Below are 17289 nucleotides of genomic sequence, written 5' to 3'. Positions count from 1 at the left end.
ACCTTAAAAAGGATATTATAGCTTTGGAAAAAGTGCAGAAAAGGGCAACTCGAATGATAAAAGGGTTGGAACACTTTCCCTAGGAGGAAAGGTTAAAGCGCTTAGGGCTCCTTAGCTTGGAGAAACGATGACTGAGGGGTGACATGATCGAGGTTTATAAGATTATGCATGGGATGGAGCAGGTAGGGATATAAGAACTCACAATATAAGAACTCATGGGCACTCCATGAAATTGCTGAGCGGTCGGGTTAGAACGGATAAAAGGAAGTACTTCTTCACCCAAAGAGTGATTAACACTTGGAATTCACTGCCACAGGAAGTAGTGGCGGCTACAAGCATGGACGGCTTCAAAAGGGAATTAGATAGGCATATGGAGCAGAGGTCCATCAGTGGCTATTAGCCACAAGGTATAGATAGGGGCTCTGGGGCAAGTGATGCTCTTTCTTCTTGGTGCTGGGGGGGGGGGTCAACAGTGGGAGGGCTTCTAATGTCCTGGCCCCATTGGTGGACCTCCTAATGGCACCTGGTATTTCTGGCCACTGTGTGACACAGAGTGTTGGACTGGATGGGCCTTTGGCCTGATCCAACATTGGCGTCTCTTATGTTCTTATGTTCTTAATTCAGTGCCAGGGGCAGGGATGGCTTTTTAGAATCTTTTCACAACACTGATTTATTTATTCATTTAATTCATATACTAGTCACCTTTCTATCTTATAGGAACTCAGGGTGGTTTACAATGTAAATAATGATGACATAAATAAAATACATAAATATCACTAGTTAAAATCAAGAGTTTAAAACAGCGGGTAGGCAGAAGAACTAAAGAAATGCTGTCATGAATAAAACTATCTTCAGCTGCCTCCTAAAGTGTGCAAGTGCCAGACACATCTCCCTGATGAGGTCGTGCCATAACCGTGGGGCTGCCACTGAAAAGGCCCTTTCCTGTGTATCCACCAGACACACTTATGTTTAAAAATGAGGTTTGATTAAGATGTCCAGCAGGCCTGAACAAAAATGCCCCATCCCTTGAACAGGGGCTTAATGTGCGGAAATGGGCAGCTCAGGCTTTTCAAGGCATGGAGGTCAGTAACATCCCACCTATTAAATGGACAAACCATTTTTTTCCCTTCCAGTAAGTTGGCAACCCAAAATTTGATCCACCTGCTCATTCAACCTTAGTGTCAGTGTGGTGTAGTGGTTAGAGCGTCCAGCTAGGATCTGATAGACCCAGGTTCAAATCCTCTCTCTGCCATGGAAGTTTGCTGGGTGCCCTTGGGCCAGTCACACTCTTAGCCTAAGTACCTTGTTGTTATGAGGATGAAATGGATGGAGGGAAGGATGGCTGAATTTAGAAGAAGAAGAGAAGAGGAGATTGGATTTATACCCCGCCCTTCTCCTTTCCCTTCCCCCTCCCCACAACAGACACCCTGTGAGGTAGGTGGGGCTGAGAGAGCTCTTGACAGAAACTGCTCTTTTTCAAGAACAGCTGTGCCAGAACTATGGCTTGCCCAAGGTCATCCAGCAGGTGCAAGTGGAGGAGTGGGGAATCAAACCCGGTTCTCCTAGATTAGCGTCCACACACTCCACTACACCAAACTGGCTCTCAGAGGGTTACAAAAGGTTGCCAACTGGCCAAGAGAAATATATCCCTTTAACAGAAACTTAATGCATGGAAATGGGAAGGGGAAGCTTTTAATGGCATGGAGGTATCAACTGAGAAGCCTCCATTAAAGGGACAGAACATTTTTTCCCCAGGCCAGTTGACAGCCTGACAGTTATTCAGCCTTAGCGTGATCCAAATGGGGAAGAAGTAAAGGAGATGATGTGTACATGAGAACAGAACTCCTTATCATAAAGTGTTTTTAGAGTGTTCAAAGCCCCTCCCATTCATTATTGCAGTAATCCTCACTGCAACCCTGTAAGGGAGACCAATATTGTTATACCCATATATTACAGATTTTTACCCATATATATACCCGTATATATAAAAATTTTAAAGGTAGGAGAAAAAAGGATATACCTATGTTTAATTAGCCAGTCCAGTGTTGTTGTTGTTTTACAGCACATATGCGAGTGGTTAACACGATTCCATGTGGCAATGAGTTCCACAAACCCATTCTGCAAGGGGGGGGATTCTTCCAGGGTGGGGAACAGACGAGCCTTCAATTCTGTTTGCTTACTGAAGCCAAAGTATGCTCAACTCTTCAAGAAACCACAGGGATTTCAAAGTCTCTCTTTCCTCGTTCTCTCCTGCACTCAATTAACACAGACACAATTCTCGCTGATTGCAAAGGGGTTTAAACCCGGTCTCGACCCGCTGCGAGAGGAGCGGAAGAGGGGTGCGGCGGTACGATGGGCGGGACCACTTCACATTGCAGGGGGGAGACTGATGTTGTTCAAAGTTCCTCTATACAAATAATTCCTTGTAAGTAGAAAACTAGCACGTGAAGTCCTAAGTCACCGCTTTCCTGCTACCGAGACTACTTTATGTTTTATTCGAAGGGAATTTTTCTCTACACAGGGAACACGGAAAATAGGATTCTCCCCCCTGGAGTCCGAAGTACTACAGCCCACTCACCCAGCTCAGTCTGCGTCTAGACCAGGCCTTCCTCGCCGCTCCAAAACCGGCCTCGCCTTGCGCGGGTCGTGAATCGGATGGTGCCGGCGATCGCTCCCGATCCAGAGCGGAATCGCCGTTTCATTGCGTTCAAACGGGCGCGGCGCCTTAATCCGTTTTAGACATACGTTGCAATGCAAGGGGGATGACACCTTTCTGTGGCCAAGATACCCTTCACCGGGGACGGAAGGATCCTTTGCGGCGGGGCGGGCGGATGCGAATGGGTTTGCATGCATTTATCTGTGACCCTCCAGCGTGCCTCGATTGCACTTTGCAAGAGGAGGCTGCAGGGGGAATTAAGGGTGGGGGGCACCTTTGCGGTGTTTCCCCTTCCATCGGAGGATGCGAGGACGAAGGGGTTAAGGCAAAGGCTTTCTGGGAAAGACGTCAGGTTTTGAATGAAACCAGCCCCTCTGCCGACCTCCGGGGTGGGGGCCAGGATCCAATCCAGCTGAAGAGGAACCTCCTCCCGTCTCCTTTGCTGGGGGGGGGGGGCTGCTACACAGCTACCGACTCCCTCCAACCCGCTTGTATGCGCGCTCCCTCTCCTCGATCCACCCCCCCCCCCAAGTGATCCGCCTTTTAACTCACCTCTCCTGCGGCCATTCCCAAACAAAAGTCCCTCCAAGGAGAGAGGAGGGCTTCCCCTTTGATATGCCCGCCCCCTTCTCCGATTTCCGAAAGGCTGCAGGGAGCAGAGTTTTAACCTCTCAAGCGCCTGGGAGGAGGAGAACCCCCCCCAAAAGGAAGAACGCCGGAAATTAATCTGATGTGCCTACCAATGCGCCCTCTAAGCTGTGGAGTCTTATGAGCAAGAATTCTACTTTGTGAGCGCCTGGCATGAAAGTTGTGAGCGAGTGAGTCTGCTCTGGAGCCATCCTTCCTGAGCGAAGACAAAAACGTGTGAGCCGGAGGCTAAAATAACTGTGAGCTAGCTCACACTAACTCAGCTTAGAGGGAACACTGGTGGGGGGAGTCTGCCTTTTCCATCCCATCTTCTACCCGCAAACACGGGGAGGGGGAGGGTGGGGGTAAGGAAAATTTGGATTACAAACTCTAGAAGGACCCTACCTTGGATGGCTTTTATGCTGATGCTGCTCTGCAGAGTTCCAGGCCCGTGGAGAAGAAATGGGGGGGGGGGGGTAGCCGAGCTCATCGGGTGCAGCGGCTTAGTTTGCCAACCTCCAGGTGGTGGCTGGAGACCTCCCAGAGTTACAACTGATCTAAAGAAGTGAGCCTTGACTCACGAAAGCTCATCCCCTACCGCAGATTTTGTTTGTCTTGAAGGTGCTCCTGGACTCTTGCTCTTTTCTGCTGCTACAGACAGACTAACACGGCTACCCGTCTTGATCTGTCTCCATCAATATACACAAATCCCTGAGGGGTTGATCTGTCTCCATCAATATACACAAATCCCTGAGGGGTCGGAGGGGGGGACTTAGGCTCAAACTATACATTGCAATTTGTAACAGAAGGAGATTTATTTAAAAAGGAAATATTTCTTTACACTTGTGATTAAAAGTTGGAATTCACTGCCAGAGGATGTAGTGATGGCTACAGGCATAGATGGCATTAGAAGAGGATTAGACAGATTCATGGAGGAGAGGTCTATCAGTGGCTACTTGTCATGGGTACTAAAGGGAGCCCCCAGGTTCAGGGGCTGCAAACCTCTGAATACCAGAGCTGGGAGGTAATACCAGAGTGCTCAGCCTCTATGTCCTGTTCTTGGTCCTCTGGAGGAACTGGTTGGCTACTGTGTGAGAAGGATGCTAGACTAGATGGACCACTGGTCTGATCCAGCAGGGCTCTTCTTAGGTTCTTATGTTGATATGTAGGGTCAGAGTTCCTCTGAGGTGACATGAACACCAACAGTCATACATCAGGAACTGGGGAACTTGTTTCTTAAATGCCCCAGGACAGGGATTAGTCTTGACACTGGGGGGGATACATAATTCTTTCCCCTTTACTGATGGGCTACACCTGCAACCCCACAACTGGGCCAATAACCCCTCCCTCCCAGGTGACCTGTTTGAATAATCAGGTAATCTTGCTCTGGCTGTAGCTCTTGCTGATGGAGACTCTTGAGGAGGTTTGATGGAGGTTTGACTCTTGAAAACTTACACCCTGGAAATCTTGTTGGTCTAAGGCTGTTTGGTGTAGTGGTTAAGAGCGCGGACTTTAATCTGGGAGAACCAGGTTTGATTCCCCACTCCTCCACATGCAGCTGCTGGCGTGACCTTGGGTCAGTCACAAGTTCTTCCAGAGCTGTTCTCTCAAGGGCAGTTCTTAAGAGAGCTCTCTCAGCCCCACCTACCTCACAAGGTGTCTGTTGTGGAGAGGGGAGGGGACGGGAAAGGAGATTGTAAACCACTCTGAGATTCCTTTAGGTAGGGAAGGGTACAGATCCAATTTATTCTTCTCCTTGCGGTGGAGCATCTGCTTGGCATGCAGAAGGTCCCAGCCCAAGTTCTATCCCCGGCATCTCCAGTTAAGAACATAAGAGAACCCAATGTTGAATCAGGCCAATGGCCCATCCAGTCCAACACTCTGTGTCACACAGTGGCCAAAACCCAAGGGCCATCAGGAGTTCCACCAGAGGGGCCAGTGAAAAGGACGGGCCAGTTGGTGATGGGAAAGACGTCTGCCTGAGACCCTGGAGAGCCGCTGCCAGTCTGAGTAGACAATACTGACCTCGATGGACTGATAGTCTGGTTCAGTATAAGACAGCTTCGTTTGTTACTGGATTTAAAAAATCTTGTTCTCCTGCTGCAGAGCAGCATAGCTACTCACCAGAGAAAAGTTTGAAACACTTCTGGGGGTTTCACCATCACTGAATTACAATTTCTTGGAAGTTTAAGAATGCAGCCGTCCACACCCCTGAAAGGAGATTGAGAGAGGATGTTCCTTTAGTGAGCCACCTGGTTGCTTCCTGGAGCCAGTTTGGTGTAGTGGTTAAGAATGCAGACTCTAATCTCGGAGGACCAGGTTTGATTTTCCACTCCTCCACATGCAGCTGCTGGTGTGACTTTGGGTCAGTCACAGTTGTCTCAGAGCAGTTTCTGTCAGAGCTCTCTCAGTCTCACCTACCTCACAGGGTGACTGTTGTGGGGAGGGGAAGGGAAAGGAGTTTGTAAGCCGCTCTGAGACTCCCTTGGGTAGTGAAGGGTGGGGTATAAATCCAATCTTCTTCTTCTTCTTCCACCTCCTCAATGCTTGGCCACTCTGCAGGAGGAGACTCCTTCCCTTGAGCAGAAGTCAAAACGTTTATCCCGTCATTTATCTTGTTAAATCTTAATAATGCAATTTGATTTCCTTCTTGAAAGCTGCTTAGTGAGATTACTCCACTGAGAGCACAGCGTGTCGGCATTTAATAGTGTTTCCTTTGCTTGTAGGCACGGTCGCGCCTGGTTTTACGATTTGCAGTATATTTCCTTTCCTCCTGTGTTTCCCAAGCCCGTTTCTCCTGGCTAAGAGATGTTTGAGATACGTTGCAGCCCATTCTGGATACCATGCAGATTGTCCGAATTGCAGATAGAACTGACAGGTTGTCCAGGTGACTGAGCTGCAAAACCTTGAAAGCTTTTTCAAAGGACGTGTGTCTTATTCATAGAATCACAGAGTTGGAAGGAGCCATACAGACCATCTAGTCCAACCCCCTGCCCAATGCAGGACCAGCCTAAAGCATCTCTGACAGATATTCGTCCAGCCTCTTCTTGAAAGCTGTCAGTGAAGGGGAGCTCACCACCTCCCTAGGCAGCTGATTCCACCTTTGACTTAGCCTTTCCTCGTAGGGCTCAGTCTCCAGACCCCTGATCACCTCCAGACCCTCTTCTGCACCCTCTCGATTTTGTCCACATCCTTTTTGACGTGAGGCCTCCAGGACTACACACAGTACTCCAGGTGCGGCCTGACCAAGGCAGTATACAGAGGGGCTATGACCTCCTGCGATTTCAATGCTATGGCCCTTTTAATAAACCATTGCTGAGCAGCCCAAAGATCCAACATTTCTACAGCTGTGGCCCAACCTTTCCTGAATCTAGATTCGAAGGACAGTTCGGATCCACCACACAGAAGTTTTAGAGTGCAAAAGAATAGGAATCCCCTTCTGGATTTCCCCACCTCTACGTAGTTTGTGTTTCTGGACGAGTCAGCATGTTCTGAATATGACTAAGCGGCGGGCATGGAACCCTGACTCGTGCAGAGAAGCAACAGCTGACTCTCTGTCAGGCTGGATAACTTTCCTGACTCAAGGAGACACACAGAACTGGCAGTAAGACAAACAACTTGCCCTCACAAGCCTTTTCTGTCTGCCCGAGGCCCAACCTTTCCCGAATCTAGATTCGAAGGACACTTCGGATCCACCACACACAAGAAGTTTTAGAGTGCAAAAGAGTAGGAATCCCCTTCTGGATTTCCCCACCTCTACGTAGTTTGTGTTTCTGGATGAGTCAGCATGTTCTGCATATGACTAAGCAGAGGGCATGGAACCCTGACTCGTGCAGAGAAGCAACAGCTGACTCTCTGTCAGGCTGGATAACTTTCCTGACTCAAGGAGACACACAGAACTGGCAGTAAGACAAACAACTTGCCCTCACAAGCCTTTTCTGTCTGCCCCCCCCAAAAAAAAGAGCGCACAAGGGTAGGGAGCAGAGGTCCATCAGTGGCTCTTAGCCACAAGGTATAGATAGGGGCTCTGGGGCAAGTGATGCTCTGTCATATTGGTGCTTGGGGGGGGCAGCAGTGGGAGGGCTTCTAATGTCCTGGCCCCACTGGTGGACCTCCTGATGGCACTGGTATTTCTGGCCACTGTGTGATACAGTGTTGGACTGGATGGGTCATTGGCGTGATTCAGCATTGGCATCTCTTATGTTCTTAGGGAATAGGGTTGCCAATCTCCAGGTGGTGGCTGGAGATCTCCCACTATTCCAACTGATCTTCAGGTGACAGAGGGTGACCTGGGGAGAGCCACGGCCAGTCTGAGTAGACAAGACTGCCCTTGATGTACCAAGGATTCTGTATAAGGCGGATTCATGGGTTCCACCCCCTTGGGGGCTTACGGAAGACGACTGTGGTGGAACCATTCCTTCCTCAAATATCTGATGTGTGACACGACCACGGAGGCAACACTTAAAGAGAACGCAAATATATATATTTACAGTCCAAGGCTAAAAAGCGCCCAGCTATGCAGGAGATGGCAGAAAAAGTGGTTTGTAACATTACACTGTGGAGCACAATGGAAAACTAGAGCCTGCCCGGGGAGCTAACCCCACCCTTCCGACTCCCCAAAGCTGCAGCTGTTACATTTCTGCTTGTCCAGTCACAGTGAGGCGCCCCCTGCAGGATCGGATGACTGGATGCCATTGAAGAAGGAGGGTGCTTGGAACTTTTAGTTGTTCTGGCGGAGGGGTAATTTCCAGCCAATGCAGCTTCTCCACTCTTTGCAAGACAAACTGCACTCTCCCAAGGACTCTCTGCTAGGAGGGGTGGGAGCTGAACTACTTTGGTCCCTATCCCACAAGGATTTAGAGGTCGTAACCATCCCCTTAGGGGAGGGGCTGTGGCTCAGTCGAAGAGCCTCTGCTTGGCATGAGGAAGGCCCCATGTTCAATCACAGGCATCTCCAGTTAAAAAGGAGGTGGAAGACCTCCACCCGAGACCCTGAAGAGCCGCTGCCAGGCTGAGTGGATAGTGCTGACCTTGATAGACCAAGGGCCCGATTCCGTACAAGGCAGCTTCATGTGTATACATGTGTGAGGCTCTTTGCTCACTGTAGAGTCCGACAAGGTACACAAAAATAAATATGGTCATGGTCCATAGACATGCACAAATAAACCCACAAGAACTGTGCACAGTGCGCTCAATATTTCTTTAACAAAAATCGTAAAGTTATGAATATGAAAAGTACAAAAGTAATAATAATACATTAAAGTTTATAAATTCAGGTACATAAAGGTAGGAGGTGACAACGACGGGACGGTAGTGCCGTTTCGACAGACGTCTTCTTCTAACCAATAGTCTAGAAGTTGATAATGTATGACAAATTGCACTTCAATGGAAAAGCTGCCCAATTCACATGGAGTTTGGTAACAGTTTCACCTATTACATTGCACAAGTAATGGAGGAGAACATCTCTCAGACAGATTAAAGCTTAGGTGTTGAGAGAAATGGCACTACCGTCCCGTCGTCGTCACCTCCTACCTTTATGTACCTGAATTTATAAACTTTAATGTATTATTATTACTTTTGTACTTTTCATATTCATAACTTTACGATTTTTGTTAAAGAAATATTGAGCGCACTGTGCACAGTTCTTGTGAGTCCAATAAGGTGCCAGAAATAGCAACCAAAGTGACTGAGGGGGTGGAGCTAGAGCTGCCAGCTGCCTAGAGGAGAAGAAGAAATTGGATTTATACCCACCCTTCACTACCTGAGGAGACTCAGAGGGGCTTATGATCTCCTTTCCCTTCCCCTCCCTACAACAGGCACCCTGTGGGGTAGGTGGGGCTGAGAGCTCTCTCCCAAAAACTGCTCTTGAGAGAACAGCTCTGGAAGAACTTGTGACTGACCCAAGGTCACACCAGGAGCTGCATGTGGAGGAGTGGGGAATCAAACCCGGTTCTCCCAGATTAGAGTCTGTGCTCTTAACCACTACACCAAAACTGGCTCTGGGGGAAAAACCACCCCTCTCATCCCTTTTATCAGAGCTTAATGGGCTGCTATGCACCAGGTCACTGATGTTCTTTACCTTCACCCCACGAAAAGCTTGGGCTACCCCTTTCCACATATTCAGCCTGGATTCAAGGGTCAGCACAGCTTTCTCCAGGCCTATTGGCAATCCCTATTTGGAGCACTTTCCCTGCAGGGAAAAGATGAAAGGTTTGGGGCCTTTTCTTTTCCCAAGAAAGAAACCATGACAACTCTGTGTGTGTGTGTGTGTTTTGTTGTTGGAGACAGAGAAAGAGACAATGAAGCACTATAAAATTTTAAACGGTGTGGAGAAAAAGAGCAACTTTCCCCCCTTGGAATTATCAGTGACACCCAAGGAAACTGGGCGTTAGTCAAATCTGAAGAGACGCAAGATGCCCGTTCACACAATAAAGGATTTCAGGGAGGAGGCCACTGGAAGGCAGTCCTGTCATCAGCTGTTAGCTCAGATAGATACGTACAGCCTCCCTGTACAGAGGCAGTTTACCCCTAAATATCAGTTTCTGAGAACAAGCAACAGGGGGCTACTCTCTCCTTCATGCCTCCATCCAACTTATTGGGGTAGCCGCAGTTAAGAAACACCACAGAGACAATGAAGCACTATAAAATTTTAAACGGTGTGGAGAAAAAGACCAACTTCCCCCCCTTGGAATTATCAGCGACACCCAAGGAAACTGAGCGTTAGTCAAATCGGAAGGGACGCAAGATGCCCGTTCACACAATAAAGGATTTCAGGGAGGAGGCCACTGGAAGGCAGTCCTGTCATCAGCTGTTAGCTCAGATAGATACGTACAGCCTCCCCGTACAGAGGCAGTTTACCCCTAAACACCACACTGTATTAAACGGGCCTTTTAATCTAACTGAGGGCAGCGATTCTCTCCCCACCACCACCCTGTGAGTGATTCCCTGGTCTTTTGTTCTTCTCTGCCAAATATTCTTGTGGTGTCAGGGGAGGGGCTGTGGCTCACTGGCAGAGCATCTGCTTGGCGCGCAGGTTCAAACCCCGGCATCTCCAGTTAAAGAGATCAGGTAGAGAGGTGCTACGAAAGACCTCCGCCTGAGACCCTGGAGAGCCACTGCCAGTCTGAGTAGACAGTTCTGACTTTGACGGACCAAAGGTCTGATTCAGGATAAGGCAGCTTAGAATCATAGAGTTGGAAGGGGCCAGACAGGCCATCTAGTCCAACCCTCCCTGCTCAATGCAGGATTCGTCGAGCCTTCACGTGTTCGTGTGACACTCTCAGGGTTGTTGTTTTTTTAAAGTCCTCTCTGCTTCTGGGATTCTCAGGTGTGTAACGATGAGAGTTCCTATCAGAGAGTCTCTGACCAAAAAAATCCAGCATTCGCCGTCTAAGTTCTGTCAGCGCCCTATGTGGATTCTCTGGTGGCTGACCAGCGTCCCTCTGTGGCTGAAGCTTTTCCCACACTGGAGACAGCCGTAAGGTTTCTCCCCTGTGTGGATCCTCTGATGCTCGATGAATTTATCGCGCCGGTAAAAGTTCTTGCCGCACTCGGGGCATTCGTAGAGGCTCTCGCCGGTGTGAAGCTTCTGGTGGCGCTTTAGGTTCATGCTGTGGCTGAAGAATTTCCCGCAGTACGAACATTCGTAGGGTCTCTCTCCCGTGTGGATTCTCTTATGGGCCTTGAGCGTCCTTCTGCACGATAAGCTCTTCCCGCATTCAGAGCACTCGTAGCCGTTCTCCACCGGATAGGTGGCCGGATGTCGAAGCAAGGCCTCTCCTTGGTGCACGTTTCTCCACCCGTCAGAGAAACCGGTTCCAGGATGGCTTCTTGGCTTGTTACGAAGGTATGGGTTTTGCTGGAATTCTTCCTCCCACACGGGGCATTCATAGGAGTCCTCTCCGGCATGGATCATGACAAGTCCTGATTTGTAGCGGCATCGTCTCCCGTACTCAGAGGCCAAGGGCAGGTTGGGACCCTCGTGCAGTGTGGTTTTGCTACTGGGGGCCGTACGAATCCCTGTGAACGTGCTGGACTCGTCCCTTCCCTTCACGAGCTTTCTTCCGGCCAGATTTTTGAATTTGTCTCTTTGCTCTTGAATCTCCGGTGTCGTCGCCAACTCGTTGGTTAAGTCCAGCACTGTATCCTCCGGCTCACTTTCTCCACATGGTGAATTCTTTCCCTTAAGCGGAATCCCCTTCCCGCCACCTGTAGAGACAGGGGAAAGAGTTTTGTTGCTGCTCCGGCCACCTCTTTTCAAGACCACCCCCACCTCTTTTATTAAAATCTGTATACCTGCCCTTCCTTTTTGTCCCAAGGGAGCTTACCAAGGCACAATTACACCCACGGTAACCCCTCTTTCCCCCCAAATACCTGCAGCTAAACACTCCACGAAAAGTCTGGACAAATAAAAAAGCATTTCATTCCCGCCCTGACCTGGATAGGCCAGGCAAGCCCGATCTCGTCAGATCTCAGAAGCTAAGCAGGACTGACTCTGGTAAGTACTTGGAAGGGCAACCTCCAAGGAATACCAGAGGTGGGACGCAGAGGCAGGCGTCTGAAAAACGTCCAAGCCCCCAGGAGGGGTCACCAGAAGTTAACCATGGCAAACACACAAAATATATTTCAAAGAACCATTCCATTCCCCACCCACGTCCTCAGGGATCCCTCAGGGAGGGGCCATGGCTCAGTGGTAGGTCATCTGCTTGGCATGCGGAAGGTCCCAGGTTCAATCCCCAGCAACTCCAGTTAAAAGGATCAGGTAGGAGGTGATGTGAAAGAGCTCTGCCTGAGACCCTGGAGAGCTGCTGCCAGTCTGAGTAGACAATACTGACTTTGACGGACCAAAGGCCTGATTCAGTATAAGGCAGTTTCATTCCACAGAGCAGGAGCTGCAGTGGAAAAGGCTCTAGTCAATTCTAGGACTAAAGATGCAGATGTGCAGGGCTATTTTGGGGCAGGAACGCACAGGAATGGAGTTCCGGCTGGCTCCCGAGTTGGCCACGCCCAGCAGGGACTCATTAGCATAACAGGCCACACCCAACAGCAGAAACTCATTAGGATTGGCTACATTAGGGGTGTGTGGCCTAACATGCAAAGGAGTTCCTGCTACAAAAAAAGGCCCTGGGTTTTGACAACAAACAAGGTAAACAGAATAACAAGCAAAAGGTGGGTGTGGCTGGATGATCACGCTTCTGGTAACATGTGGGTGTGGCCTAATGTGCTAATGAGCGGTGCTGTCAGGGTGTGGCCTAATATGCTAATGAGTTTTGCTGTTGGGTGTGGCCTATTATGCTAATGAGTTCCTGCTGGGCTTTTTCTACAAAAAGAGCCCTGCAGATGTGTACAACCAGAGTTAGTTCCCCTTGCTCCCACCCACCCTAACCAGAGCCTGGTTTGGGGTGGGGTAGGGATGACCTGATTCCAAAGAAGAGAGCCAGTTTGGGATAATAGTTAAGAGTGTTGGACTAGGAACTGGGAGACCTTGGTCTGAATCACCATTCTGCCACGGAAGCTCACTGGGTGACCTTGGGCCAGTCACAAACTCTCAGCCTAACCTACCTCACAAGGTTGTGGGATAAAATGGAACAAGAGACCACACTGTTGCATGTTGCGTTGGGTCCCCATTAAAGAGAAAACAAATCAGCCAGTATCATAATGCCCCTGCATCAATCTATGGTGCAGCCTCACTTGGAATGCTGTGTACAGTTCTGGTCACTGCACCTTTAAAAAGATATTACAGCATTGGGAAAGGGCAACTAAAATGATTAAAGGGATTGAAGATTTTCCCTATGAAGAAAGAGGAGGAGGAGGAGGAGGAGGAGGAGATTGGATTTATACCCCGCCCTTCACTTGGAGTCTCAGAGCGGCTTACAAACTCCTTTCCCTTCCCCCTCTCCACGACAGACACCCTGTGAGGTGGGTGGGGCTGAGAGAAACTGCTCTTTTTCAAGGACAGCTGTGCCAGAGCTTGTGACTGACCCAAGGTCACATCAGCAGGTGCAAGTGGAGGAGTGGGGAATCAAACCCGGTTCTCCCAGATTAGAGTCCGTGCTCTTAACCACTACACCAAACTGGTTAAAGAGGTTACGCTCTTTAGCTTGGAGAAATGACAATTGAGGGGTGACATGATCGAGGTTTACAAAATTATGCTTGGTATAGAGAAGTTTTTTTTGGGAAAGAAGTCCTTTTCTCCCTTTCTCACAATACAAGAACTCATGGCCACTCAATGAAATTAAGGAACAGTAGGCTTAGAAGAGATACCAGGAATTACTTCTTCACCCAAAGAGTCATTAACACATGGCATTCCTTGCCACAGAAAGTGGTGGTGGCTACAAGCATGGACGGCTTCAAGAGGGTATTAGATAAGCATATGGAGCAGAGGTCCATGAGTGGCTGTTAGCCACAAGGTACAGAGGGAACACTCTGTCTGGGGCAAGGGATGCTCTGTATTCTTGGTGCTTGGGGGGGTGCATCAGTGGGAGGGCTTCTAGTGTCCTGGCCGCGCTGCTGGACCTCCTGATGGCACCTGGTATTTTTGATGTCAAAATGATTGGCACAGTCATAAGACAATACGAAAACCAAAAAGAACTGTGAAAAAGTGACGCTTAATAAATTTCTTTAAAGAAATCAATTATACAAAAAGTGAACAGTAGTAATATACATAATAATAGAAAAACTACGGTAATCTCCGGAATGTCTTGCCCTTTCGAAGGGAGATCTTCTTCCGAACAGAGATGTGAGACAAATACTGTCTCTCAGTAATTCATTTCCTCTGGTGACATTTCAAGGATACCAATGAAGATTTTTAATGTTCATAATAGCTGTAATATCTAATGGAGCCTACCATGGGCTATTGGTATTGTAATGAAATGAATTACTGAGAGACAGTATTTGTCTCACATCTCTGTTCGGAAGAAGATCTACCTTCGAAACGGCAAGACATTCTGGAGATCACCGTCATTTTTCTGTTACTATGTATATTATTACTGTTCACTTTTTGTATACCTGGTATTTCTGGCCACTGTGTGACACAGAGTGTTGGACTGGATGGGCCATTGGCCTGATCCAACATTGGCTTCACTTACGTTCTTGCGTTCTCAGAAAAGCAGGGCGAGGCTTCTTCGCATGACAGAAGTACCATACCCTCTCCTTACCTGAGCCTCGGCCCGTGCGTCTCTCTCTCTCCTCCGGAAACTGGATGCACATCACATCCTCTTTTTCTGGATGGGAAAGGAGGTCAGGCTTAGGAACCAAAAGCCCCTCTTCAGCATAGAGAGAAAAGAACACAAGGATTATTTCTGGTGCTTTGAGGCACGCAAAACATTTGCAATTCCCCCCGTCCCACTTTCTAATGGCTAAGAAGCATACAGGGCTATTTTTGGGCAGGAACGCACAGGAACGGAGTTCCGGCTGGCTTCGGAGTTGGCCACGCCCAGCAGGAACTCATTAGCATAATAGGCCACACCCAACAGCAGAAACTCATTAGGATTGGCTACATTAGAGGTGTGTGGCCTAACATGCAAAGGAGTTCCTGCTACAAAAAAAGCCCTGGTTTTGACAACAAACAAGGTAAACAGAATAAGGAGCAAAAGGTGGGTGTGGCTGGATGAGCACACTTCTGGTAACACAGGGGTGTGGCCTCATATGCTAATGAGCTGTGCTGTCAGGGGTGTGGCCCAATATGCTAATACGTTTCTGCTGTTGGGTGTGGCCAATTATGCTAATGAGTTCCTGCTGGGGTTTTTCTACAAAAAGAGCCCTGAGCATACATAATGGCTAAGAAGCATTCCTACCCCCCTCTCAGTCTTATCTGCATGCCTGACCAACATATATCCAACTGCAGCAAGGGACAAAGGGTACCACACGCTCAGCGGCTCTGGAAGCAAAAGCAGAGGGATGGAATCTGGAGTAAGGGAAAGAAAGGTGAAGTAAAAGCTGGCACTCAACAGCACATTCTGGTAACCCCCAAATTCCTACACTATGCATGTAAACACACAGGCACACACAGTGTCCTCTTTTGGGGGAGGGGCTGTGGCTCACTGGCAGAGCATCTGCTTGGGGTGCAGAAGGCCCCAGGTTCAATCCCCAGCCATCTCCAGTTAAAGAACCTGTCAATAGGGTGATGAGAAAGATCTCAGCCTGAGATCCTGGAGAGCCACTGCCGGTCTGAGTAGACAGAATTGACCTTGATGGACCTGTGGTCTGATCAGGGCTATTTTTGGGCAGGAGCGCACAGGAACGGAGTTCCGGCTGGCTCCCAAATTGGCCACGTCCAGCAGGAACTCATTAGCATAATAGGCCACACCCAACAACAGGAACTCATTAGGATTGGCTACATTAGAGGTGTGTGGCCTAACATGCAAAGGAGTTCCTGCTCCAAAAAAAGCCCTGGGTTTTGACAACAAACAAGGTAAACAGAATAAGAAGCAAAAGGTGGGTGTGGCTGGATGACCACACTTCTGGTAACACGGGGGTGTGGCCTCAGTTGCTAATGAGCTGTGCTGTCATGGGTGTGGCCTAATATGCTAATGAGTTCCTGCTGCTGGGTATGGCCTGTTATGCTAATGAGTTCCTGCTGGGCTTTTTCTACAAAAAGAGCCCTGGGTCTGATTCAGGAGATGGAAACTTTAGTTGGATCCGCTATTTGGGGAAAGCCCATGGCTCAGTGGTAGAGCCTCTGCTTGGCATGAAGAAGGTCTCAGGTTCAGAAGACCCCAACATTTCCAGTCAAAGAATCTAGGGACATGTGAAAGACCTCTGCCTGAGACCCCGGAGAGCTGCTGCCAGTCTGAGTAGACAATCCTGACTGTGATGGACCAAAGGTCTGATTCAGTATAAGGCAGCTTCATGCGTGTTCAGTTCTAACAGAGTTTAATTCAAGGTATAAGCTTTCATGCAGGCACATGTCTTCACACTTTACACTTCTGAAGAAGCGTGCGTACACACGAAAGCTTCTACCCAGGATTAAACTTTGTTAGTCTTAAAGGTGCCCCACTGGACTCAAACTTTATTCTGCTGCTTCAGACCAACATGGCTACCCCACCTGAATCGGTTCTAACAGAGACAGAGATGTATACCGGATTGTCTGTAGTGAGCAGAAAGACAACCTTACCCAAAGAATCTACATTCTCCCTGTCCTCCTGTAGGACTTGCCAAAACATGGTCCTTGGGCCAAGTTCGGTCGGGCTCTGTTCGATCACACGGACAGCCACACCTGCCTCCTTGACGTTCATCAGTCCCTGGAAAGAGAGTAACATCCCCGGCTGACAGAACCTGTCGCTGGATAAACAATCATAGACTCACAGAATCATAGAGTTGGAAGGGACCTCCAGGGTCATCTAGTCCAACCCCCTGCACAATGCAGGGAATTCACAAATACCTCCTCCCACCCCCCGTGACCCCTGAACTATGCCCAGAAGAGGGCAACCCCCCCCTTCCAGGATCCCTGCCCAAAGTGGCCCCGAGAAAAATTGCTTCCTGACCCCAAAGTGGCAATCAGCATTTCCCTGGGCGTGTAAAAAAGGGCAGATGTAGCGATAGTCACAGGAATTGACAGCTTTAAAAGAGTATTAGATAGATTCATAAAAGATAAGTCTATCAGTGGCTACTAGCCATGGTGGCTGAGGGGAACCTCCGCATTCAGAGGCACTACATCTTCTGTACCCCAGAGCCTGGAGGCACCCTCAGGGGAAGGCCTGTCGTTGGCCAACCAGAGCAACTGGTTGACTGCTGTGTGGGACAGGAGGCTGGACTCGATGGATACTGGGGTCTGACTTAGCAGGGCTCTTCTTATGTTCTTATGTTAGTCTTCAAGGTGCTGCTGGACTCTTGCTCTTTTCTACAGGCCAGACCCCTCATCACGTATCAAGGATCACTCTCCCTGCAGTTGTGAAAGACTCTCCTTCTGTGCCTGCTAAATGTATTTACTCTCCAATAGTGCATCCAATTAGAAACAGAGATGATAGGTTCTCCTTGATGAAGGAGACACGGGGGGTGGGTGGGTG

The 17289-nt window shown here is 48.9% G+C and overlaps 1 protein-coding gene across 1 annotated transcript in view; it reads right to left on the bottom strand.

Moving 5' to 3' along the window:
- Positions 1-10590: 10590 nt before the first annotated feature.
- Positions 10591-17289, bottom strand: part of LOC107106581 (zinc finger and SCAN domain-containing protein 31-like) — a 14301-nt gene continuing 7602 nt past the window's right edge. The window contains exons 2-4 of the mRNA XM_015406761.1: positions 16398-16519; positions 14440-14505; positions 10591-11491 (exon numbers count right to left, since the gene is read on the bottom strand). Coding sequence (XP_015262247.1) covers positions 10683-11491; positions 14440-14505; positions 16398-16519 — 997 coding nt within the window. The 3' untranslated portion in view covers positions 10591-10682. The remainder of the gene's footprint in view (positions 11492-14439; positions 14506-16397; positions 16520-17289) is intronic.

The sequence above is a fragment of the Gekko japonicus genome, unplaced genomic scaffold (assembly GCF_001447785.1).
Source record: "Gekko japonicus isolate JY-2015 unplaced genomic scaffold, Gekko_japonicus_V1.1 scaffold542, whole genome shotgun sequence".
NCBI lineage: Eukaryota > Metazoa > Chordata > Lepidosauria > Squamata > Gekkonidae > Gekko > Gekko japonicus.
This window is presented reverse-complemented; position numbering and strand designations above follow the sequence as displayed.